Raw genomic sequence first — 22188 nt, 5'->3', positions numbered from 1 at the left:
TGCTTTTTTCTCGCGATGACTGACAATTCACACCCAAAATAAACAGGCTCGGCTGACATGAATGATTTCGATCGATCCCCTGGCTCCTGCCTGTCCACACCTGCCGTTCCTAACCCGAACCCCTGCATTCCGAGAAAACTCGAATAGGTTGAACCGATCCGACGAAAAACGAGGGGGGAAGCCGATTCACTACCTTGCCCGACGATGGTCTCTCGAGCCAACGAGGGGAACGAGGGGCCTCCTCCATCCTCTAAAACCCCGAATACCCCCGCCAAAACACGCATAGCGAGACTCGGCTCCAGCCCATCGAAAAGAGAAGATAAAGCAAAGGACGACCGGGTTATTAAGTCATCAGCCAAGGATGTTGCGGAACTCAAGGATTATGTATGGACCTGGACCCATGGTTTCTCTCCAAACAAAGATTCGGCCCGCTGACATACCGAAGCAACTGGGGGACTGTCTGGGGAAGGGCGCATTTGGGTCGGTCTATAGGGCTCTCAACTGGAACACCGGGGAGACCGTTGCTGTCAAGCAAATCAAGCTCGTAGACCTTCCCAAGAGTGAGCTGCGGGTTATTATGGTACCGTACTTCCATCCCCGATATCCGGGTGTCTGCTAATTTGGTGTGCCGCAGCTGGAGATCGATCTCCTGAAGAACTTGGATGTGAGATTTAGCATCTGACTAAAGTTTGGAGATGGCCCCCAGAGTAGTAGCTGACAAACTCTCCAGCATCCGAACATTGTCAAGTACCAAGGATTCGTGAAGTCTGTCGAAACTTTGAATATAATCCTCGAGTATGCCCACCTCCCCAGCTCGGTACTGCGAGTTTGCATCGCTAATGGCGTCAGATATTGCGAGAATGGCTCCCTTCACTCAATTGCGAAGAACTTCGGTCGTTTCCCAGAAAATCTTGTGGGTCTATACATGTCGCAAGTGCTTCACGGTCTCTTGTATCTCCATGAGCAAGGTGTGATACACAGGGACATCAAGGGTGCCAATATTCTCACGACGAAACAGGGCCTAGTCAAACTTGCAGACTTCGGAGTGGCTAGCCGTACCACCGGGCTCAGCGAGTCCAGTGTTGTCGGCACACCCTACTGGATGGCTCCTGAGGTGATTGAACTTTCTGGTGCAACGACGGCCTCTGATATCTGGAGTCTTGGCTGTACTGTGATTGAGCTGCTAGAGGGAAGGCCTCCTTATTATAACCTCCAACCCATGCCTGCTCTTTTTCGTATTGTGAACGATGATCACCCCCCGCTACCGCAAGGTGCCTCACCGGTGAGTTTCTTTCTTTCGTCCATACTGGTATAGAAGGCGATCGATGGTTTCGGCCTCTGACAAGGAAACTAGGCCGTCAAGGATTTCTTGATGCAGTGCTTCCAAAAGGACCCTAACCTTCGTGTCTCGGCAAAGAAACTGCTTAAACATCCATGGATAGTCAATGCACGTCGATCGGATTCGGTGGTCCCTAAGAAATCAACGGAATACGAGGAAGCCGTGAAAAGTGTTCAGGAGTGGAATGAGGCCCTACGTTCACCGAGTGCAGGAACCCTCCGAAAACCTCAATACTCCGGGGGCCTACCTTCGTCTCGAAATACGCCGACTAAAGACTCCCTTCCGTCGCCAATTGCTACCCATGTGGCGGATCAATTTCGGTCTCCGATCTCTCCGGAAGAGGACAATTGGGACGATGACTTCGCCACAGCCATTTCTCCCAGCGCTTTGCAATTGCCTCACCTTCGGCCACAGGATAACTTCGGAGGGATGCTGTCCTCAGAGAAGCTCAAAGCGTTCGCATCTCTTGATGGGACGGTATTGAGGTCAGAGGATAGCTTCGATGAATTTGAGGACTCCTTCCAGGGCTCATTCAATTCTGGAGAATTAGATCCCCTAGAGACCATCCGCCCTTCGCCGCCGAAACGAACAACCACCGAAGGCGGGCAACCACAGAATCGCTCGCCGTATAACTTTGCTAACGGCACATTCGCGCCTATGCAAAACGTACCGATCCTAAATCCGAATCCGGTGCCACCCATGAGGCAGCCACGCCCAGCGTCGTTTTACAAGGAAAACTCAGTCGAAGATTATTCGGATCTAATCAGGGCCAACGAGGACGTCCTAGACCGTAAGCTGGGCGCTTTTCAGGTGAGTAATATTCTCTAATCTACCAGACTATGGTTCTTCTAACACCCACTAGGAGGTGGACGAAGACGCTGCGATGTTCGAAGACATGGCCTCGAAAGAGATAGTGCGATATCAACCCCGGTCCGAGGATAGGGGAGATCAGCAGCCCCAGCTTAGAAAACAAATTTCAGTCAAGCGCCACCGATCAGCAATAGAGATCCAGCGTTTCACGGAGAATGAGACCGATGAGGATTTCTCCGATATCCTAGGCACAGGTGTAGTTACTTTGGATAAATCCGAAAATGATCGACGCCCAGACCCAAGCACGTTGATGCTGAACTCGAAGCTGTCCAACAATTCCTGGCTCGGGGACCAGGATGATGAGGATGATCCCTTCGCCCAGCTGGAGGAAGGGCTGGATGAAATGGACCTGGAAGCTAACATAGCCCGTGACAAGCATGCTCGACTTCGCAACCAGGTCGAGGGGCTTGTGAGCTCTCTCAAAACTTCGCAGGACGAAGATGTTCTCGGGGAGATTTCGGAGCAACTGCTGACAGTCTTCTGTGATCTACCGGAAACGAAAAACATCATTATCAGCGCCCACGGGATGCTGCCAATTCTTGAGATCCTCGATATGTGTCGTCGACGAGACATAATCCTATGCCTCCTGAGGATTGTAAATGCGATCATTTTCAACGACTACGAGATACAGGAGAACCTCTGCTTTGTGGGAGGTATACCTATCATCAACGAATTCGCATCAAAGAAATACCCCCGAGAGATTCGACTCGAAGCCGCGGCATTTGTACAGCAGATGTATCAGACTTCTACACTTACACTACAGATGTTCGTCAGTGCAGGAGGACTGAACGTGCTGGTGGAGTTCTTAGAGGATGATTACGAAGATGAGCGAGACCTTGTCTTGATTGGTGTGAACGGCATCTGGAGTGTCTTCGAACTTCAGGTAAGAACTTCCAGCAATGAATGTTGGCGCGCGAACTGACAAGCTCTCTAGGGCTCAACACCCAAAAATGACTTTTGTCGAATTCTATCGCGGAATTCTGTTTTAGACCCTCTGTCCCTCGTTCTCAGTCGGGTTTTGGATGAGGACGGAGCGTTGGCCGAGGTCGTCGAAGGCCGTATTGCAAACATCTTCTTCATTTTCTCCCAAGCAGAGAACCATGTCAAGGAGATGGTCGCCGAGCGAACGGTCCTACACAGTAAGACTTCTTTAGGACTGATAGCCATTGAAATTTACACTGACAGCTCTTTCCAAAGGGGTACTGAAAGAATTGAGGCGCATGACACCAGCGCATCAGATCACCATGTTGAAGTTTATCAAGAACTTGTCCATGCTGTCCACAACACTTGACTCACTTCAGAATTCGAATGCAATTGACGTGTTAACGGATCTACTGAGGTCCACCATTAAACGCCCGCATTTCCGAGAAGTGTCGAACCAGATCCTGAATACGATCTATAATATGTGCCGCTTGAACAAGTCTCGGCAAGAGGACGCAGCCTTGAATGGCATCGTGCCACTGCTCCAAAAAATCGTGAAGACTGAGCGGCCACTAAAGGAATTTGCATTGCCCATTCTCTGCGACATGGCGCATTCAGGCAAAGTTGGGCGGCGGGAGCTGTGGCGCAATAAAGGTCTTGCGTTCTACATATCCTTACTATCCGACCCGTATTGGCAGGTTACGGCATTGGATGCCATATTCACTTGGTCAGTATGCACCCGCTGGAATCAAGCCTGCATATAGCTAATCTTGATCTCTATGAACAGGCTTCAAGAAGAGACGGCCAAGGTTGAGGAGCATCTACTAGAGAATCGCTATGACAAGCTCTCTTTCACCGATGCAATCATCCGTTGTCTGACCTTGTCGAAAGCCAACGCATTTGAGAATCTCCTAGAGCCTTTGCAAAAGCTTCTGAGATTGAGTCCTCCGATTGCCTCGACTCTCGCTCGGCCAGATCTGTTTACTCGTATTGACCAGAAGTTGCACCATACCAAAGCTGCCGTGAGGCTGAACCTACTCCGGATCATATCCAGCATTTGTGATTCTAGCGAAGAGCAAGGCGGACTTCTCGCCAAATACGGTCTTTTGGACGCAATTGGAGAGCTCGAGCACGATCCTGCCATTCTCGTAAGAGACATGGCCGGGAAGCTTATCAAGTCTAACGAGAGGAGCGAAGCTTACAGTCTCGGCAAACGCAAGCCGGGCGTGAGACGGATGAGCACATCCACCACGCCACCGGGCTTGCTCACCAGCCAATCCAGTCCCACCACCCCCCAGTTCAACCGGTCTAGCCAGTCCAAGGCATACTACGAGGGCAGAGAAAGCCAAAGACATCCGCGAAACGCTCTCAGCGGCTCAGCATTGGCACTCCGGCCGGGGAGTAGGGACGGCGCCAACCCTAGTCTCGCAGCGGGACTGAATGGAGGCTCCGGTGCGTCGAGACACCGGCTGTCACGAGGGATTTCCGACAATCGCATGTCCCATGTCGACTTTCTACCCGAAGACAATCCTCGACCATCAAGTTCGGTGTCCCGTCGGCCATCGATCATCCCCAGACGACGGCGTACGGCACCAACCGATGCAGACTAGGCTCTACAGATACGCTTTCCTCATTTCTGCATCTTCCATCTCCATATGCTTTTCCGGTCTCTGTGTGGAACCTGGACATTGTAGCTGTCAATATTGCATGGTGCTGGCGCTTTGGCGTTGTGTTTATAGTGTTGGTCTTCCTCCCTGGGTACTGGATATAAAGACGGGGGCAGGTGTTCTTGGACTGTTTCCTGAGCATCCATTTGCCTGATTCTGAAAATGAGAGGAGATATTTGGCTCCACGTACTTGTGTTCCTTCAGACGTAGACATGCCAGTAGACCAGTTTTGAATGTGTTTGGCTCGGCCTCGGCCTGACTTAAAGCGGCAAGTGATGGAGCAAATCGGGATTCTCTCGTGCCCTTTCCGTTCCCGCTAGTTCACTCTTCTTGACCTCCGTACTTCGGCGGACAACCATGGCCTGCTGTTAGCAACGCAATTAACTGCGTCTTTGCTACCAACCTTTTTCTTTTGTTCTTTGATCTTTGTTTCCGGTCGCTCTCCGGACGGCATTGCCCTGGAACCGGTATGAGGGCAGCGCTCCGCGCTCCGCTGCGGGCATCCAATTTTGATCCCGCAACGGCCCTTCGATACTCAACTTCTACTCACGCTCCTCCCAGCTTGTCGTTGCTACAACCACGAGCTCCTACGATAATTCGCAAGTCGATTTCCTCATCTGCACCAGGATTTCGGGAATCATGTCGATACCGCGCTTCGGGACAGGCCGGGCCCTTTACGCCACGCGCTCCCTTCTCCTCGAAAACGGCGACTTTGTTGGGAAATGTCGGTAGTAATGCCGGCAAAGACACGGGTTCGGGTGGATCGCAGAAGAGGCTTGTGAAATATGCGATCATTGGCGGAACGCTGGTTGTTGGCGCGGTGGTGTTCTCGGATGACGCTCAGCATATCTACCGCGCCGCGCAGAGAACGGGGAGGGTTGTTGGGACATTGGCGGTGTGTATCAACGAGTAAGTTTTGAAGCTGGTGTTGCGCTCTGCTATATGGTGCTCCGTGTCCACTCATACATACTTGTCCTCACCAGTTACCGAGTCACCCTCAAGCAAGAAACCTCGTCGCCCGAAGAACGGAGTGAAAACATCCGGGCTTGCCACAAACGATGCGCCGAACGAACCCTGCGAGTTCTCGAGAAGAACGGCTCCATATTCATCAAACTAGGACAACATCTGAGCAGCATGGGTTATTTGCTTCCATTGGAGTGGACCACGACCTTTATTCCGCTGCAGGACAAGTGCCCCGTTTCGTCGATCGAATCCATCGAGCAGATGTTTGTGGCGGACACAGGCCGTCGCATCGACGAGCTCTTCTCTTCCTTTGACTCGGAACCCATCGGCGCTGCGTCTCTGGCCCAGGTCCACATCGGTACGCTGAGAGAGACCGGCCAGAAAGTCGCGGTGAAGGTGCAACATCCGGCGTTGGCAGAATGGGTACCCTTGGACCTCGCCTTGACTCGGTTCACGTTCTCGATGCTGAAGCGCTTCTTCCCCGAATATGATCTGGAATGGCTATCAAAGGAAATGGATTTCTCCTTGCCTCAGGAATTAGATTTCCGCATGGAGGCGGACAATGCTACGAGAGCCAGCGAGTACTTCAAGGCACACTCGGATGCTCCATTGGTTATCCCGGATGGTAGGCCGTCCTTTTTATATTTGCATGGCTTAGACTAATGGCACTATAGTTATGTGGGCTCAGAAACGGATCCTCGTGATGGAATTTATCTCTGGTAACCGGCCTGATGACCTGGAGTACTTGGACTCCAACCACATCAACCGGGACGAAGTCTCCGCGACACTGGCACATATATTTAACGAGATGATCTTTGGTGACAATGCTCCTTTGCACTGTGATCCTCACGGCGGAAACATCGCCATCCGAAAGAACCCAAGTCGACGTCACGGCTTCGAGATCATCCTCTACGACCATGGTCTCTACCGCGACATCCCTCGCGAATTGCGCCGCAACTACGCCAAGATGTGGCTAGCAGTCATCGAAGCGGACGAAGGGCGTATGCGCGAGTATGCACGCAAGGTGGCCGGCATCACCGACGAGCAGTTCCCGCTCTTTGCTAGCGCCATCACCGGCCGAGACTACACCAAGGTTACGAATAAGAACATCGTCTCTCAACGCACTGACGCCGAGCGTGACAGCATGTCCGGTGCCCTTAGCGAGGGCATGTTGCAGCAGCTGGTCGAATTGCTCGGTCAAGTTCCCCGGATCATCCTTTTGATTCTCAAGACCAACGACCTCAGTAAGTTCATCCCCCACTATTCCTTTTTACGCCCTGCGCTATATCCTAACATCGACCTCCTTCAGCCCGCAGCCTTGACGAAAACCTTCACACCCGACAGGGTCCCGTCCGCACGTTCCTGATCCTCGCTCGCTACGCCACGCGCACGGTGTTCGAGGAGCAAATGGAGTCGATCAACGAGACAGGCGGGATCCTGCGCATCGGGAACTTCCTCCGATTTCTCCGTGCCTGGACCGGATTCCTTCGCGTCGAGCTGAAGTTGTCCGTCTACGAGACCCTGCTGTCTCTTAAGTCGCGATTCGCTCAACTTTGGTAGGGACGGGGCATTTAAATAGTCAACTTTTTTGTATACATTCCCCTTTTTTGTCTCTTGCGTTCTTATTTCTATTTTTCTTTTTGGTTTATTTCATTGTAGTTTTATGGTTTGATAGATTGGCACGGGTGGGTAGAATCTGTGCATCAGATGGCGTTTTTTTCTTTTTCTTTCCTTCTCTTTTTTTCCCTCTTTTTGTCCGTCTTTCCAATTCTGAACCCTCGCCTTGATCTTCGCCCTGCTTGTCTTTCTTTTTATATACTTCTCCCCTGCCGTTTGACTTGTTTGGTTTTTCCTTCAATAAAATGTTGTATGTACCATATATAGATACCGAGTCAGCAGGCAGTAGTGGGCAATCCCACTGTCGTGTGAATAGAATGGATAAATCAATAACTATCTTATGCGGTGGCCGTTTGTTATTCTCAGAACAAGTGCTTAGTTACTGAAGGAAGAAAGAAAGAGAGGTGAATTTCCTGATGTGTATAAAATCTACAAATGATATTGCAAGTACAATAACGCCAGTATCGCAGAAAGAACGGGATGAATCATCACAACACGCAAGCGAAGACATTCATTCAATTGAAAGTAACTAGTACAGGCAAATAAAACACGAAGCTAGGTATATTCTGGTTTCGCCTTGCATTCATTGCCTGCGTCAATCTGCCAGCGCGAAGTATTAAAAAAAAATTCGAAGAATAAGTGCAAAAATCTGTACATCATTCAAGAAAAGTGAAACGAATTCCAATCTGAGTTTGGAACATGGGAAAAGAAAGAAGAAATTCAACACAATCAGGGAATCATATTTGGTATCGCCTTGTTCCTTTCACAACACGGTTGTCTTTTGGTTGGGTGGTGTTTTTGGGTAAGATTTGAGAATTTCAATCTTTTTTTTGGTATATTTTTTTGGTTTGGATAAAATTTTTAAAGGCTGGCAGCAGCACCGCCAGTCTTCTCAACCTCAACCTCAACCTGAGGCATGGAGGCACCGGTGCCACCGAGGTTGGTCGAACGAGCCTTGGGGTTCTTGGTGTAGTAGTCCGAGATGGCCGACTTGATAGCATCTTCAGCAAGCATGGAGCAGTGCACTGTTTCGGTTCTGGTTAGTCACAGTTCCTGATCCTAAACGAAGAAAAAAAAAATAGATTATCAACATACACTTCACAGGGGGAAGGCACAGTTCCTTGGCGATATCGGTGTTGCGGATCTTGCCGGCTTCCTCAAGAGTCATGCCGCGCACCAACTCGGTGAGATAAGAGGAGCTAGCGATGGCGCTACCGCAGCCGAAAGTCTTGAACTTGACGTCGCTGATCGTGTGCGTGTCCTTGTCGACACGGATCTGGAGCTTCATCACGTCACCGCAGGCGGGAGCACCGACGAGGCCGCTGCCGACGTCCTCGCTGACCTTCATGGATCCGGCATTTCGCGGGTTGTTGTAGTGGTCGAGCAGTGCTAAGACGGTCAGTATTTTCCTCGGGTCGTTTTCCTTTCGAAGGGATATAAGGGGATGTTGGGAGGGCTTGAGGGTTCCTTGGACCGTCGGTGGCAACGCGTCCTCAGAGATCCCTGTGAAGAGCGACCGGGCGACTTATCTTTCTCGTGGTAGCCCCTTCGCTGAGGAGCGGGAGATGCGCGGAAGATGGGCTGCTGCGTTTGCAGGCCAGACAGGGCCGGTGTGATGCGAGGCGACACGAGAGTGCCGACGGAGCGAGGGGCGACTGTGACGAGACGACGGAACATGATGATGGATGTGAAGAATTAGGAGAGAGCGGAGTAGAAAAAGGGTATCGTTGGTGATGAGAACGCAATTCAAAAAGCCGTCAGAGGCGATGAAGTATATCGGGTAGTGAGATGGATGATAGAGAGGGAAAGAAAATGGAAGAGGAGATGCCCGAGGTTAGGTAGGTTTAGTAAAGTTGGATGTGATGTCGATGAAAGATCGATCGAATTAATTCATTGATTGATTATTCCTCGCCCTTCGGCGCTAGTCCGCTTTCGGAAACCCCGTTGCCTCCGCGGGTCCGGCCTCGGAGATGACGTTCCCCCGAGCTCGAAGTCCGGTTACCTGGACTTCTTCTGACTTCACGGTTGGTCAAGTGGATTTGATGAGTGTCTATGATTCGAGCAGAGCTCAACTATCATTCATTACAATGGCATTTCAGACATCAACCACGGCCACGTCTTCCCTGGAGCGCAATTGAAGGCGGGGGACCGCGAACGGATGCTCCGAGGAAAAGGGAAAGAATTAGTAAAGGAAAGGCAGTCCAGCCCCGGCGGTTCGTACGAAACGTCGCTTACCCGATAGACGGCAGTTGCATCCCTGTCGCAACCAACGGGAAGGAACTCCGAGCAGTAACGCGCCCTGTAATCAATACCTTATCAGGCCGCCTCTTCGTCGCCCTCCATCTGATAATCTTCTCGCGTCACGGGAACTCCTACGGTCCTACCACGGGCTTGCACCATGTCCAAGAAGACCTTGGGTCGAACGTCGGGCGTAAGTCTTTCTATCTTATATTATTTGATCTCTTCTCTCTAAGTTCATTCCCCATAAACATGTAACATGCATTCGCTTCCCACGTTGAACGTAAACACATTTATACAAAGTTAGACAAGAATTAACCCACCTCCAGTCCCTCAATGCCCCCATAGCCGCTTTCACCATGGCCATCCTCCTCACCACCTACTGCGTCAGCTCCATCCGCAGCGCTCGTCGCGAAGCCCAGGTTTCGTCGGCGAGTCCTACACCGGCCTCCCGTCCGAGACCTCCCGCTGACCAGCCGGCCTGGGTTCGGCAGGCTCTTGAAGAAAGCCGGGAGTCCGAGCAAGGGAGAAAGAAAGCGTCGAGTTGAAGATCGGGATAGATAGATGCTCTGGAAGTATCGTGTACAGCTTGTACTACGAAGTAAATACTGCGCTACGGCGATCGATATGCATCTGCGGAGTTATGTGTTGTGGATTTTTTTTTTCATTGTGACCAAGTGTCAAGAGAATCATTTTATTATTATTATTATGTCTATCTAGCGACAATGCGAGTTCTGTTTTCTCAAGAGAATACCTAGACAATAAACGTTAGCAATGAGTTTATTGCAAAGTAAACAACCGACAGATCAAATCAAGTCGCCGTCATTCCAGGATCAGAATTTTCAGTGTATTGTAATAGTCATATCCGGCCCATTATTGGAACGCGAATCTCACATAAAAGGGTTCATCTTCTGGAATGGACAGGCAACACAAAACAAAAAAAAAAAAAAGGAGAAAGGAGCGAGAACAACAGTACCTTTTTCCACTGCGCTGTCGGAGGAAGTGTAACATTGTTGGCGCGGTTGTTGGGAGTTTTCTACAGCGAAGAGCAACAAGTAACCAGAAAGGGGAAAAAGATCCTTGTCCCGAACGACGCAGAGATGCAGAGCCCGCTTAGCGATGACGAACTCGGGACATCTGATTGACTGCGTCTGCGCGGAGAAGGATCTTCACTGTTTTTCATCATTCGTTCCACCGACTTGTTCGTTGTTTGTCAGGAAGTTTAAAAGGGAAATCCGAAAACTGGAAATTTCGACTTTGTGGGTGTGTCACGTGGGTCCCGCCTGACATCATTCCTCAGGCATCCACAGCTCGGTCATAAGGCATCCAGCCGGCATTGGCTCTCCACTCTACTCGATCTCTTCAATCAAACATATCAAACATTTACATTAGCCCTTATTTAGCCGCTGGGCTGTCGAGAGGTCCTAAGGCAGTAGGTAAAATGGAGGTTTGTATGTACATTGCGAACACATGCAAGAAACCGATTCAAAATCAACGCTCAGAAAAACATCGCAGTCTTTCGCCGGGTAAAGAAGCCCACCATATGACGGATGAAATCGGGAAAATAGAAATCTTCACATGTCAGAAGAGAGCCTGACCACTCTAGGGTTAACGCCATGCCCTGTTCACTCGATACCGATAAACGTTTGTTCAGTCGAGGTGGTTCCATGACCGTTATGTAGACAAGAGGCAAGCTTGTAGCCGGTAAAAGGTAACCAGGGACGTAATAAAATATGAAAAGACGGGGGAAAAAAAGAAAAGAGGAGAAAAGGAAAAAGGAAATTCTAAAGAGCGCCTTAAGCGCAGGTACGAGCGACAAGAAAATCTCGGAGCATATGGCTTCGTCTGCGGCCAATAGAGGGTGCAGACCATGTGAAACCAGATAAAAAGACCGCTGGCTCGGTTCGTATCAGCCACCAAGAAGCTATTCGTCCAGTTATATTCCAACTGAATCCTCTGGCGTTTCCTCCTCCATCTTCCGCTTCAACTGCCCCTCGTGCTGAAGGTGGCCGATGAGCTTGCGAAGATATTCGTATGTCAACATTGTGGTCATAGCAGCCGGAACGGCACGGAATAGATTGGTGCCGATCCCGGAGTAAAATGCGCGCCATCCTTCTTCTTTCAGAATGGTCTGGCATGTGCGGATGATTCCTGTGTATCGGGGTCGGTTAGGCATGCCATCAGATGATGCGGCACCCGGGCGCCTACCACGATCCTGGGGATGGTCCAGTCCTCCACGGAATGCTATCTCCTCGGGCGATGACACAGGGGATGTCCTTTGCTGCGTTTGTAGCCTGGTCCGTAGTACTTCATGGGGGTAAGTCACGGTGCTGGCGCATATCTTGCTCAGGAAAGTAGCAAAAGATATTCCGATCCAGTGGGAGGTTCCATTGTCAGGATGCTCTCCGATTCCATAGCCAGTTATAGCCATTTTCAGATATTCATACAGCGGGAACTGAATGGCCACGTGTGTCAGTCCTAGCAAGGCGGGCGAAAGCCCAGAGTAAAATGAACGGATTCCTTCGGTCTTGTACATTTTGCGAGCCGCGTCCCACGTGCTGGAGTACTGCCATGGAGCCCGGAACCCCTCACTATTAGATTTGGTGCTTTGAGACATGAGTCGTGTCTTGATCACCCAGATTGGATTCGTCGCTATCGTGGAGCAGGCACCGGCCGATATGGAAGCATAACCTCTAGAGAGCCACCAACTGTCTGTATAGTTATATAAACTTAGCCGATCAATATCTCAAGCGGGAAAACCTAAGGATGAACGAACCGGTAGATTCATAAAAGTATTCTCGAGACCGGTCATAGACCGCCAGATAGACGGCCCACGTCGGCAGATATCCGAGAAGCATGGGACCAAGTCCTTGGTAGAGACCTCGAATGCCATCTTCGCGCCATATCATTCTACCCGTGCCTAGCATGCCTCGGTATAGCGCCTTGGTCTCAACCACATTAGGCCCTCTTCGTGCGAAGCCTCCCTGAGCCTGCAGCTTGGTCTTAATCACGTCGAGGGGGCATGTTACGATACCAGATGCCACGCCGGCACTGGCTCCGCAAAACGGCGCGATGTAGATGTCAGGAACGTGCGTGGAGAATAGTTCGATGCGAGTGAGAAACGGACTGGTTTGCGCTTCGGAGGTCCCATGGAGATGGGATGACGGGGCATTATCGGTATGTGTAACCTGCTGCTGTTGTTGTTGAGAGCCCTCGGCACCTGAAGTGCCGTGGCCTTCTGAGAACATCGTTTGAGTATCTCCGCCAACACTCGAATCGATCTATCAATCCGTCTTAATTGTCACGAGGGCTCCCGGACCCGAGCATATCGGTGCTCGCTCCGGAACCCAAAAGAATCTGTTTTGGTCGCGGCGGTGACGGAATCCGTCGTTCGGAGCGCTCGTAGGTAGATGAAGGGACGTGGGAGGAGGAGAGGAATTGCGTGCGAAGTGTTCCGATGCTGCCGGATTGTCTAATCGTTGGACGTTGCCCTATCCGAAGCACAGACGGGGCGGGGTCTCGTGAAAGCAGCTCGGCTCCTCGACAGGAGCTAAAATGACAGGGTGAATGATTCAACGGTTGATGACCCCCATAACCTATCGGTTCAAGGACAGTGGCGATCAAAGAAGGTTAAAACACAAAAGGATCAGATCCGCTAGAAGTGTCGGGGACAAATGCGAACCCGGGACAGCGCGGAGGATTGTGGACGAGAAGTGAATCCCAGTTGCGAGAGTCTCTTCCGGTCAGGTGGAGAGGGAATCCACCCCGGCTCCAAGCGTATGGGGGCCTGAGGCAGCGGTGAGTCCACCGGTCACGTGTCGCTCATCGGAGCGGGTAGGATGAGTTCTGCCTTAGGCATCAAGGATCGGATGTTTTTTGGGAAAGTCAGCCGTCGAACCTCCGTTTTGCACAATCTCCAACGTCGGGCCAACTCTCGCTCAGCTTGACTGACACTCCGCGAACCACCCCCCTCCTCCTCCCACACCATCCCGTCAATTGGACCCAGAACCTCCTTTTCTGGAATCATTCACCATGTCCGCTCCCTCTCTTGCCGGCTACATCGTCAAGCGCCCCTGGCTCAAGCGCTGGATGACGCCGATTGCCAATTGGTACACCGACGCTGCCGGCTACCGGAAACTCGGGTTGAGGTAAGCGCTCATCCATCCACGATCCCGAAGGGCAGGGGCCAGATAGAACGGATTGGAGATGCGATAGAGCTTGGTCAAACTGTCGAGCCCCTCGTTTTTCTTTTCCCATCCTGCCTCTCTTCCGTATCCCGATCTGCGCCTTGTCCGCGGAACAATTTTTATACCTTCGATCCCCAAGAGAGACCGCAGAGCTGACCTTGATCAGGGCCGATGACCTGGTCCCCGAGGAGAGCGAGACCGTCCAGACCGCCATCAAGCGTCTCCCTCCCAAGGAGGCCTACGACCGTGTTTTCCGTATCCGCAGAGCTTTCCAGGTTCGAACCGACCTCCCATGAGATCCCGGACGCAATCAGCGAACTAACCCACCTTCTCAATCAGTGCTCTGTCTCTCACACCCTCCTTCCCGCTGCTGAGCAGACCAAGCCTAGCGAGGTGAGTCGAATTTCGTATAATCTCGCATGCAATTCGTCCCCATACCTCCGCAAAAGCCATCGGCCAATCCCGTGAGCCGGATTTGTCAACTGATGCACGACCCATATTCGATCGACCCAATGCCTCGAAAGAGGATCAGATATCACTTGAGGAGTCATTGAAGGGACCCGTGACTGACCATAGTCAATAGGACGTCGAGTACCTGAGCCCCATCATCCGCGAAATCGAGAAGGAGCAGCAGGAGCGCGCCGACCTCGACAACCTCGTCGTCAAGCGGTAAATGTCTAGTCCTAGATATTACTGCCGAGAAACACAAAGGGAGCGCTAGGGAAATAGACAGACTGGGTAGAGACTGGGGGAAATTGCTGGCCGTTGCGCGTCGCTGCGATGGACCTGCGCTGGAAGTTAATTGACTTTGATACGTTCGATCACGTGTACTGATACTGTACAAATTCATTTGTCTCGATTTTGTTGACCATCGCATCCTTGCATGTGTCTCGAGTAATCCGTAACATGAGATGAAGACGATGGGTTCGTGCTGGAAGCGTGGCATGCCGGCGCTGTTCGGAACGCTCTCAGTGTCCACCCCAGGACCACTGTAATCTGGTGTTGGCATTACCGAGTGCAGGAGAGGCCATGTCATATATGCATGCTGCTACCTAGATGGCCAAGATCGTATCACTCAACACTGGTCATATAATACATGTTATACCAATCAAATCAAAAGAACCCCAGTCAACTCCCATAGAACACAACGGAACCAACGGGCTAAGGAAATACTCTCACAATTGGCTCATGGATTCAATACAGCAATGTCTACGTTCTCTATCCGCCACATGTACCACATGAAAAGGCTCCTACGTGTCCATGTGAGACTGGTGGGCTCTTTTGCCTTCGCCGTGGACCGGGAAGAGGGGGTTTGCACGTACCTGTATGGGGCGAATTTCGCCGCCAATTCTAGCATGTCTTTTTCGGCCATGTACTTGAACTTACCGCCTCCTTTTGCCTTGAGTTTATTCACATCTTTGCCCACGAAGGCGGCGCAGCCTCTTCTATTTCCCCATGTTAGCTTCCAGCCGAGATATGGGAACATGGCAAGCACAGCGCCGGTGCTGTCAAGCTTCGAATTACTTCGGAAAAAAACAACAAGGAGAAGACGGGAGGGAGGGGTCCGCTTACTGCACACCCAGATCACCAGTCGAGAAAACATCTATACGCTTCAACGCGAAGCAAGCGAACATCTCGACAGACCATTGACCCAGACCTCGCACGGCGATCAGTTTCCGAAGCAGCTCCTCATCACTAGCATTCAGTAGCATCCGGGCACTCAGGTCCCCATCTACAAACTTCTGCGACAGACCCTGGATATACTCGGCTTTCCGCTGGGAGAGACCAGCCGTCCGCAGCGTGGGGATATCAAACCGGATGATCTCCTCGGGGGTGGGGAATCGATTACTATTCCCCGGGACGTTCACGGGATCGCCTGCTTGACCTTCGCTTGTGGCATTGAACAAGGCCACGAATTTGTCGCGGATCGACTTGGCCGCTGCGCCTGATACCTGCTGTCCGATGATGCTGACGACCAGGCTGCGGAATGGATCGATCGGCTCGGCGAGTCCCTCGGGGGAGAAGAGGGGACACGGGTGCTGTTTGATGACGGGCTCGAGTCGCGGATCTGTGGCGATCAGGTGTGCGACGGCTTGTTCCAAAAGCGTGCCTGTTGTGGCTGTTGGGCGAGGTCGCCCGGTCTTGCTGGGAGAGGCGTCCTCGGTGCGCGGGTACGCGACCACGGAAGAGCCATGGGGCGTGAGGAGGGGGGCGTTCGTCCCGTGAAGCTCGACGGGTCGGTCGAGGGGCGGAGGGGTAGAATGCAGTGACCGGCCGGTCGAGCCAGTCGTGGTGGAGGATGGATCGAAGATGTTCTGGGGCGCTGCTTCATGTCCGTCCGAAGTGTCGGCCCCTACTGCTGTCGTCTTGGGCGGGAGGGGATGTGCGAGTGACTTCTTCACTTTCGAGTTCAAGATACCCTTGTTCTTTTCTGGTGCTTTTCGCGGCTTGGTCACTCCTTTGCTGCTGAGCGGAGCCCTGCTGGCTTTGTTTGTCTGCGTGCTGGCTTGCAATAGGGGCGATGCGGCTTTGCCGGGCGTTGCGCTCAGGCGAGCAGATCGCCTGAGAACCATCATTCAGATGAAGATCTATTTATATAGACTGGTTCAGGGATTGGCGGGCGTGGATTTATATAGGTTGACGTGGACTGGATATATAGACGTTGCAAGCAAACAGCGTCTGTTTGTTGGCAGGTATATGCATTGATGTCTGGCGCTCTTGGGATGTGACGCATGTCAGCTCGGATAAGTCATCCATGCTTTGGTTCCTGTCCACATTCTTGCCAACCGTCGATGGGATTTGCGGGGTTTATACATCTAAGATCTGGTGATTATTCTTGAAAGGAGAAGTAGTCCTATAGGTCACTTATATTTTTTGGTTGGTGTAGACGATTGGTCCTGCGGTGCTACCGACTAGGTATCATTCGAATCTACTCTCGACATTTATATGTTGACTGTTCCGGCAAAACCTCGGCCACTGCGATACCAACTCGTAGGTCAAGTATTGATCGCACAAGTTCAATCTGACCATTATCCCTGTTGAATACATTCGACCCATGTATCATATTATAAAAAAGGTCGCCCTCGCGTCTAGGAGCACCCGCAGAGGTCAAAGGGTGTGGTAGTACTGTCCGCTAACTGTTACCCCATGGTCGGCCAGCAAGAACGTTATTCGTCATGTCTCGCATTCTACTCTGGTTGAGGTAAACCTTCGCTTGCAGGTTACATTTCCAACCTCTGCCTAGGTACTAATACCAGGTACAGGGCTCAATCAGGGCATGTAAAGTGTAAATGAAGCCGGGTCGATCCCACAGGTCTGCGGAATCATCATATCTAGGTAACACAGAACATCCCCAGTTTGCGTCATCCGACAGACGCAGCCCACCAGGCGATTTATCGGTCATCTAAGACCTCGTCTACCTAAGACCCGATGGCCAGGTCGAGTACGGAATACCCTCCTGTCAAACCGAAAAAAAAAAACTGGCCCAAGAGGGAGGAAGTAATTAAACGGACCGCGACCGCCAGACCCTAGTGGAGAAGCCGTAATTAATAGAGCAGCTCAGGCCTCAGGGCCAGGGGTCACTATCAAATTATGAAAAACTATTAATACTCGGCCGTTGGTTCCAGACTCGAGATTCGAAGGGAGAAATACAATGACAGGATGCAAAAGCCCCCCATCGACAATTTAACATGGAAAGCTTCGCTCGGGATTCACCGTGATGGAAATTTCCTGTTTCACATGAACCATGACCAACCCGGTAGTACTACGGGAAGCCAACAGTCGGAATAGGCAAGTCAGTGTGGTCAGATAATAGCACCTGCTTCGTGGGCATCCAGTCTAGCCCGGCAGCAACGAGAGTGGCACTGCTAGCAGGGGTGTAAGATGAGGATGGACGGCCCCAAACTCTGCTCTTGCATGACTATCGCCCACGCAATACCACCGTCTAGAGGAAAAGCAAGATACGTACATCGTACGGTGTATGTAGTACGTAGTTGCACGAGCAAACGCTGTGGTGAGAACTATAATATTATTCGGTGATCATCAATTGATTGATTCATGCGCGCTTCTCCCGCGTCGAGGGTCCATCCGTGAAGGGTCCTCGGTCCTCAGTCCTCGACGAAGGCCGTTATCCTCCTTATCAAGCGTACAGCCACCCGTGCCTGGCCTCTGGTGGCGTTCGGGGGAACGTGCTGCACAGCTGATATCATGATTTGATTTGATTATCTGACCTGGCCTGGTGTAACTCCAGAGAAAGATCACCTCGGGACAAAAAAAAAGACACGGCCCTGAGAATGAGTCGAGACGACGGGATTTTGAAATTGACAAGAGACAATGATACTATATACAGCAGCAACCAGCCGAGTCTCAGGACGGACTACAGACTTACAGAGTAATTAAAGAAATTCCATTCCCCATAGGATTAATTGCAACGGATAAGTTGTGGAGTCAGTAAATGGGGCGTCCACGCCGGCGGAGTTGATAAGTGAGCAACTCTAAACTGCGCAAGCGATCGAAATAAGTTAGTTGACGACAATGCTAAGCATTATTCATCTTATGAAGGAGGGCAAATTTCGAGCTGGGCCTCGAGCCGATGTCACAGGATCGACCGACTCCTTACAGCATTGAGTGGTTGATACTATTTTCGAGGACACAACCCTCGCGTTTGAGGCAAAAACGACGCATTGCTACATCATCGATAGATCAGTCAACGAAGGGAGGAAAGGAACTGAAGATGTCTATTATTATGAGGATGATGAAGATGATGAGGAATATTTCCGCAAGTCGCGACTCGATAATTAGTGAATGAATGATGGCAAGATGACAATTTCAGGAGCTTTGCACAGTCCAGGTTTTGCACGGTGGGCCGCGCTACCGTACGGTATGTAACCCCGTGACAGAACCCGTTACCAGCGCGTTACGTCGACACGTGATTGGATCTGGACTTTGCCACTTTATTTTTATGATTGTGCTTCACCCCGTCCATGGTACCTGAACACCAGCCGAATCCAAGCTCAATTCGAGGTCAGCCCTCGCACAAAGTGTTTTCTTCACACTTCGTAAGGTATGAATGGAAGAATGGCATCTCCGCGCATTTCGCGACGAGGCGAACGACCAAATGGCAAATGCCAACACCCCGCCAAATACTCGGCGTCGCATACCGTCCGAGTGGCAGGCAGGAATCGCAGGACAACTGGGAATGCCCACTGTATCGGACCGATCACCAGGTTCTGACCTTGGAATTCTCCTATCCAAATTTCTGCTGGGTTATTTTGGTCGGCTCAGCCTCTGGTTGGACCATGACGACGACCGTCGCATTCCGGTCGCCTTTCTAGAATACCTATCAACTGGCCATCAGTATCAAGGAGGATTGGGATGGCCGAAAACAGAGGTCGACGGACGATCCGGCGGCGGATTATTTCATGTTATAGCGAAATGGCTGGACGGATGTGCGATATTTTGGTCGAGGACCTTCCCTGAGAGCATCGTAAGAATCGCCATCGGCTTGGGATCCGTACCGGAGTCTGGCCCCTCCTAGCGGCTATACTAGTCGGCTGGTAGATTAATGTTGCAACCGATCTTCACGATGATCATGAACATTGGGCAAATCCGCTGTCGTTCACGCCAGGAACAGAATATCGTTGCTCTGTTGGTCGGGAATAGTTGGCAGAGAGTTTACTCGGTTAAGTAAATATGGGTATATGGACTCTGTCTATTGATGATTTACCTACTCCAGACGGGGAGCCCTACGTGAGTGCAGAACTCATGATCGCTGGACCTCTAGAGTACCGCGGATGAATTGCGTACCCATTGATGGCGAAACCGTAGAAACTAGAAAACAGAATTGAGGTGTCAGGCAAGAGGCCAGAAACGCAAGCAAACTGTTTCAGACGTGAAAATGGGCAGAAGCTAAAGGGGGTTCGGGGAGCGAATCAGCGGCGGGGGGCAGGGCGGACGATTGGCGAGGTGTTACAAGATGGGGCGGACTAGCCACAACGGGCTGCACGGGAAAAACAGGATTCCTGCGTAAGCCGGCGGGATGCTTTTTTCTTTTTTTTCTTTCTTTTATTGACTTTCTCCGTTACTGTGGTAGACCAAGGGGGGAATTTGGTGGTTGATGGATTCTTTCCCTGTTATTGTTATTGTTATGAGAGAGGAAGGGAGGGGGAAAATAGTAAATACTAGAAGGACAGGAGTCAATTCATGTCAATAATCGAGAGCAATCCAGGACTTGAATAAATAATAATCCAAAATAAACAAATGCATACATACAATACGGTACCTGAATACCTGAATACCAAACGGTACTCGCAAGGAGAAACGCCCCCGTCTCAAAGTCTCCCAAAACGACTCCACTCCTCGGGCCACGACTGACTCCTTTCCTTGTCCCTCCCTGAAAGTCTGTCTCTTCCTTCTTTTTTGCCATCCAGTCCTTCCTTTTCTCTTTCCCTCTTCTCTTCATTCTTTGAGAACGTGCCTGCCTAATCCGTGCATTTCCTTGCCAGCACTCGGCCGTCTTAAGCTTCCCCTTCGTTTGAAGCCTCCTCTCTTTTTCTTTCACTCGTTTATTTATCTTAACCCCCTTTTCAGCTCTTTCGCTGCCACTGCATATTGACTACAAAGGGCCCGTCCATCGCCCCGTTATCAATTCCATCTCATCCATCATAGGTAAGTCGGCTCAAGCAGTGCCCGTCTTCGCGCAACTCATGTTTGTTTACTTGACTTGCCCCTCCAATCATCCTTCTGATAGAAGTTGGACTACTTGCGCGCAGTCTCCCTGACAGATCCGAAAATGCTAACTGGATGTCCTCAACAGTAGTGCGAAATCACATCCAACAATGGGTTTCCTCAAATATGCTCTCCCCGCCTTGATGGCGACCAATGCTGTCTTCGCTGCCGGTAAGTAGAGGACGGCGCATTCGATCCCAAAACCGAAGAGACCAGTCCCGTACTGACAATCGCCTAGACTGTGGTAGCAGCGGCAAGTCCATCACCATCGAAAACCAGAGCGATGCCGACAAGTACTCCAGCTGCAAGACCCTCAAGGGTGACGTTGAGATCAGCGAGCACGTCTCCGGTGACATCAACATCAACGGTGTTGAGCAGATTGCCGGCAGTCTGACTGTCGATGGTGCCAACAACCTGAGCTCTCTGGCCGCCTCCAGCCTGAGCTCCATCGGTGACACCTTCAAGCTGAACGGTCTCACCACTCTCACCACCCTCAGCTTCGGCTCCCTCAACAAGGTCGGAACTGTCAAGTGGGCCGCTCTCCCTCAACTGCAGAACCTCGACTTCAACAAGGGTATCACCGAGGCCGACGATGTCACGATCACCAACACTGGTCTGACCAACCTCGACGGTATCTCCCTCAAGACCGTCGGTACCTTCGACATCACCGAGAACCTTTCTCTCAAGACTGTCAACGTCAACAACCTGAAGAACGCCACCGGTCTGATCAACTTCGCCGGTAACATGGACTCCCTGGAGATTGAGCTCCCCAACCTTGCCGGCGGTAGCAACATGACCTTCCGCAACGTTTCTTCCGTCTCCGTTCCCTCCCTCAAGGAGCTGACCGGTCAGCTCGGCTTCTGGGGTGACAAGTTCAAGTCCTTCAGCGCCCCCAATCTTACCGAGACCGGTGACCTGGTCTTCAACGACAACCAGAAGCTCTCCAACATCAGCATGGCCAAGCTCACCAAGGTCAACGGTGGTTTCCAGATCGCGCGTAACAACAAGCTCGGCGAGATCAGCTTCCCCGACCTCGAGACCGTCACCGGTGCTATTGACTTCAGCGGCAAGTTCGACAAGTAAGTGTTTCTGAGATTTCTTGGTTCATCTGTTTTCAACATACTAATTCTTTCTCTAGGGCCTCCCTTCCTTCCCTGAAGAACGTCCGTGGTGGTTTCAACATGCAGAGCACTGGTAACTTCAGCTGCGACGCTTTCAAGAAGCTCGAGGAGGACAAGACCATCCGCGGCAAGTACGAGTGCTCCGGCAACAAGGCTCACCCCACTACCAAGGACGGCTCTTCCGGTGCCAGCGGCACTGGCAGCGGCAGCAGCGCCTCTGCCTCCTCCAGCGAGGGTGCCTCCCCCATCAACGTTGCCAACATGCCCGCCATGGGTCTGGCCGCCGTCTTCGGTGCTCTCGTCCAGTACGCTCTGTAAATGCAGATGCCGAGAATGTGTGTCTTTTTTTTTTAACTTTATAAACCCTTGTTTATGGTCGTGTAGAGTCGCCTGATAACCATTGGGGCTTTTGTCCAGTACCTTGTTGTTCTTATGATAATAATTGAATCTCGTTTGAGCAAAATTCTTAATTTGGGGTCTGTCCGCGGAACCTGTTGGCGCGGAGTTTTATGCAATGTTGATTACCACCCTGTGGGCCC

At 51.3% G+C, this 22188-nt stretch overlaps 8 protein-coding genes across 9 annotated transcripts; 5 read left to right on the top strand and 3 right to left on the bottom strand.

Moving 5' to 3' along the window:
* Positions 1–204: 204 nt before the first annotated feature.
* On the top strand, positions 205–4740 carry CDC15 (serine/threonine-protein kinase; the record flags this gene model as incomplete). Its single annotated transcript, XM_046088189.1, has 10 exons — positions 205–384; positions 446–580; positions 635–664; positions 731–795; positions 850–1282; positions 1355–2149; positions 2202–3092; positions 3144–3348; positions 3407–3857; positions 3918–4740. 10 exons carry the CDS (start codon positions 205–207, stop codon positions 4738–4740), a joined length of 4008 nt encoding a protein of 1335 aa, XP_045944159.1.
* A 243-nt stretch (positions 4741–4983) lies between these two features.
* Positions 4984–7803, top strand: LDX57_006480 (ABC1 kinase family protein). Of its 2 annotated transcripts, XM_046088187.1 has the most exons (4): positions 4984–5706; positions 5781–6385; positions 6435–7004; positions 7070–7803. In XM_046088187.1, the coding sequence occupies exons 1-4, from the start codon at positions 5267–5269 to the stop codon at positions 7318–7320; spliced, it is 1866 nt and encodes a 621-aa protein (XP_045944157.1). In that variant the 5' UTR covers positions 4984–5266; the 3' UTR covers positions 7321–7803. The 2 variants fall into 2 exon arrangements, with proteins under 2 accessions (XP_045944157.1, XP_045944158.1); XM_046088188.1 differs by having other exon boundaries at positions 4984–6385.
* Positions 7777–9271, bottom strand: ISU1 (putative iron-sulfur cofactor synthesis protein (Isu1)). The gene is made up of 3 exons (XM_046088186.1): positions 8907–9271; positions 8473–8763; positions 7777–8402 (listed from the first exon to the last, which is right to left on the bottom strand). Exons 1-3 carry the CDS (start codon positions 9052–9054, stop codon positions 8239–8241), a joined length of 603 nt encoding a protein of 200 aa, XP_045944156.1. The 5' UTR covers positions 9055–9271; the 3' UTR covers positions 7777–8238.
* A 504-nt stretch (positions 9272–9775) lies between these two features.
* Positions 9776–10163, top strand: LDX57_006477 (uncharacterized protein; the record flags this gene model as incomplete). Its single annotated transcript, XM_046088185.1, has 2 exons — positions 9776–9808; positions 9945–10163. 2 exons carry the CDS (start codon positions 9776–9778, stop codon positions 10161–10163), a joined length of 252 nt encoding a protein of 83 aa, XP_045944155.1.
* Positions 10164–11551: 1388 nt separating this feature from the next.
* On the bottom strand, positions 11552–12863 carry LDX57_006476 (putative mitochondrial carrier protein; the record flags this gene model as incomplete). Its single annotated transcript, XM_046088184.1, has 2 exons — positions 11552–12327; positions 12392–12863. 2 exons carry the CDS (start codon positions 12861–12863, stop codon positions 11552–11554), a joined length of 1248 nt encoding a protein of 415 aa, XP_045944154.1.
* Positions 12864–13647: 784 nt separating this feature from the next.
* Positions 13648–14475, top strand: QCR7 (ubiquinol--cytochrome-c reductase subunit 7; the record flags this gene model as incomplete). Its single annotated transcript, XM_046088183.1, has 4 exons — positions 13648–13763; positions 13969–14077; positions 14142–14195; positions 14386–14475. 4 exons carry the CDS (start codon positions 13648–13650, stop codon positions 14473–14475), a joined length of 369 nt encoding a protein of 122 aa, XP_045944153.1.
* Positions 14476–14988: 513 nt separating this feature from the next.
* Positions 14989–16378, bottom strand: alkA (DNA-3-methyladenine glycosylase II; the record flags this gene model as incomplete). The annotated part of the gene is made up of 2 exons (XM_046088182.1): positions 14989–15247; positions 15375–16378. 2 exons carry the CDS (start codon positions 16376–16378, stop codon positions 14989–14991), a joined length of 1263 nt encoding a protein of 420 aa, XP_045944152.1.
* Positions 16379–20638: 4260 nt separating this feature from the next.
* Positions 20639–21967, top strand: ecm33 (GPI-anchored protein Ecm33; the record flags this gene model as incomplete). The annotated part of the gene is made up of 3 exons (XM_046088181.1): positions 20639–20699; positions 20767–21607; positions 21667–21967. 3 exons carry the CDS (start codon positions 20639–20641, stop codon positions 21965–21967), a joined length of 1203 nt encoding a protein of 400 aa, XP_045944151.1.
* Positions 21968–22188: the final 221 nt, after the last annotated feature.

The sequence above is a fragment of the Aspergillus melleus genome (assembly GCF_016097325.1).
Source record: "Aspergillus melleus strain CBS 546.65 chromosome Unknown contig3, whole genome shotgun sequence".
Classification (NCBI taxonomy): Eukaryota; Fungi; Ascomycota; class Eurotiomycetes; order Eurotiales; family Aspergillaceae; genus Aspergillus; species Aspergillus melleus.
The sequence above is the reverse complement of the archived record's forward strand: the minus strand, read 5'-3'. Positions and strand labels throughout refer to the sequence as shown.

What these genes read in the sequence shown, in the direction of transcription:
- LDX57_006480 (XM_046088187.1), top strand. Translation starts at nt 5,267, where the DNA reads ATGAGGGCAGCGCTCCGCGCTCCGCTGCGGGCATCCAATTTTGATCCC. An exon ending in TCCATTGGTTATCCCGGATG is followed by an intron (nt 6,386 to 6,434) that starts GTAGGCCGTCCT and finishes ATGGCACTATAG; the next exon opens with TTATGTGGGCTCAGAAACGG. An exon ending in TCTCAAGACCAACGACCTCA is followed by an intron (nt 7,005 to 7,069) that starts GTAAGTTCATCC and finishes GACCTCCTTCAG; the next exon opens with CCCGCAGCCTTGACGAAAAC.
- ISU1 (XM_046088186.1), bottom strand. Translation starts at nt 9,054, where the DNA reads ATGTTCCGTCGTCTCGTCACAGTCGCCCCTCGCTCCGTCGGCACTCTC. An exon ending in AAGGGGCTACCACGAGAAAG is followed by an intron (nt 8,764 to 8,906) that starts ATAAGTCGCCCG and finishes CCGTCTTAGCAC; the next exon opens with TGCTCGACCACTACAACAAC. An exon ending in GTGCCTTCCCCCTGTGAAGT is followed by an intron (nt 8,403 to 8,472) that starts GTATGTTGATAA and finishes GAACCGAAACAG; the next exon opens with TGCACTGCTCCATGCTTGCT.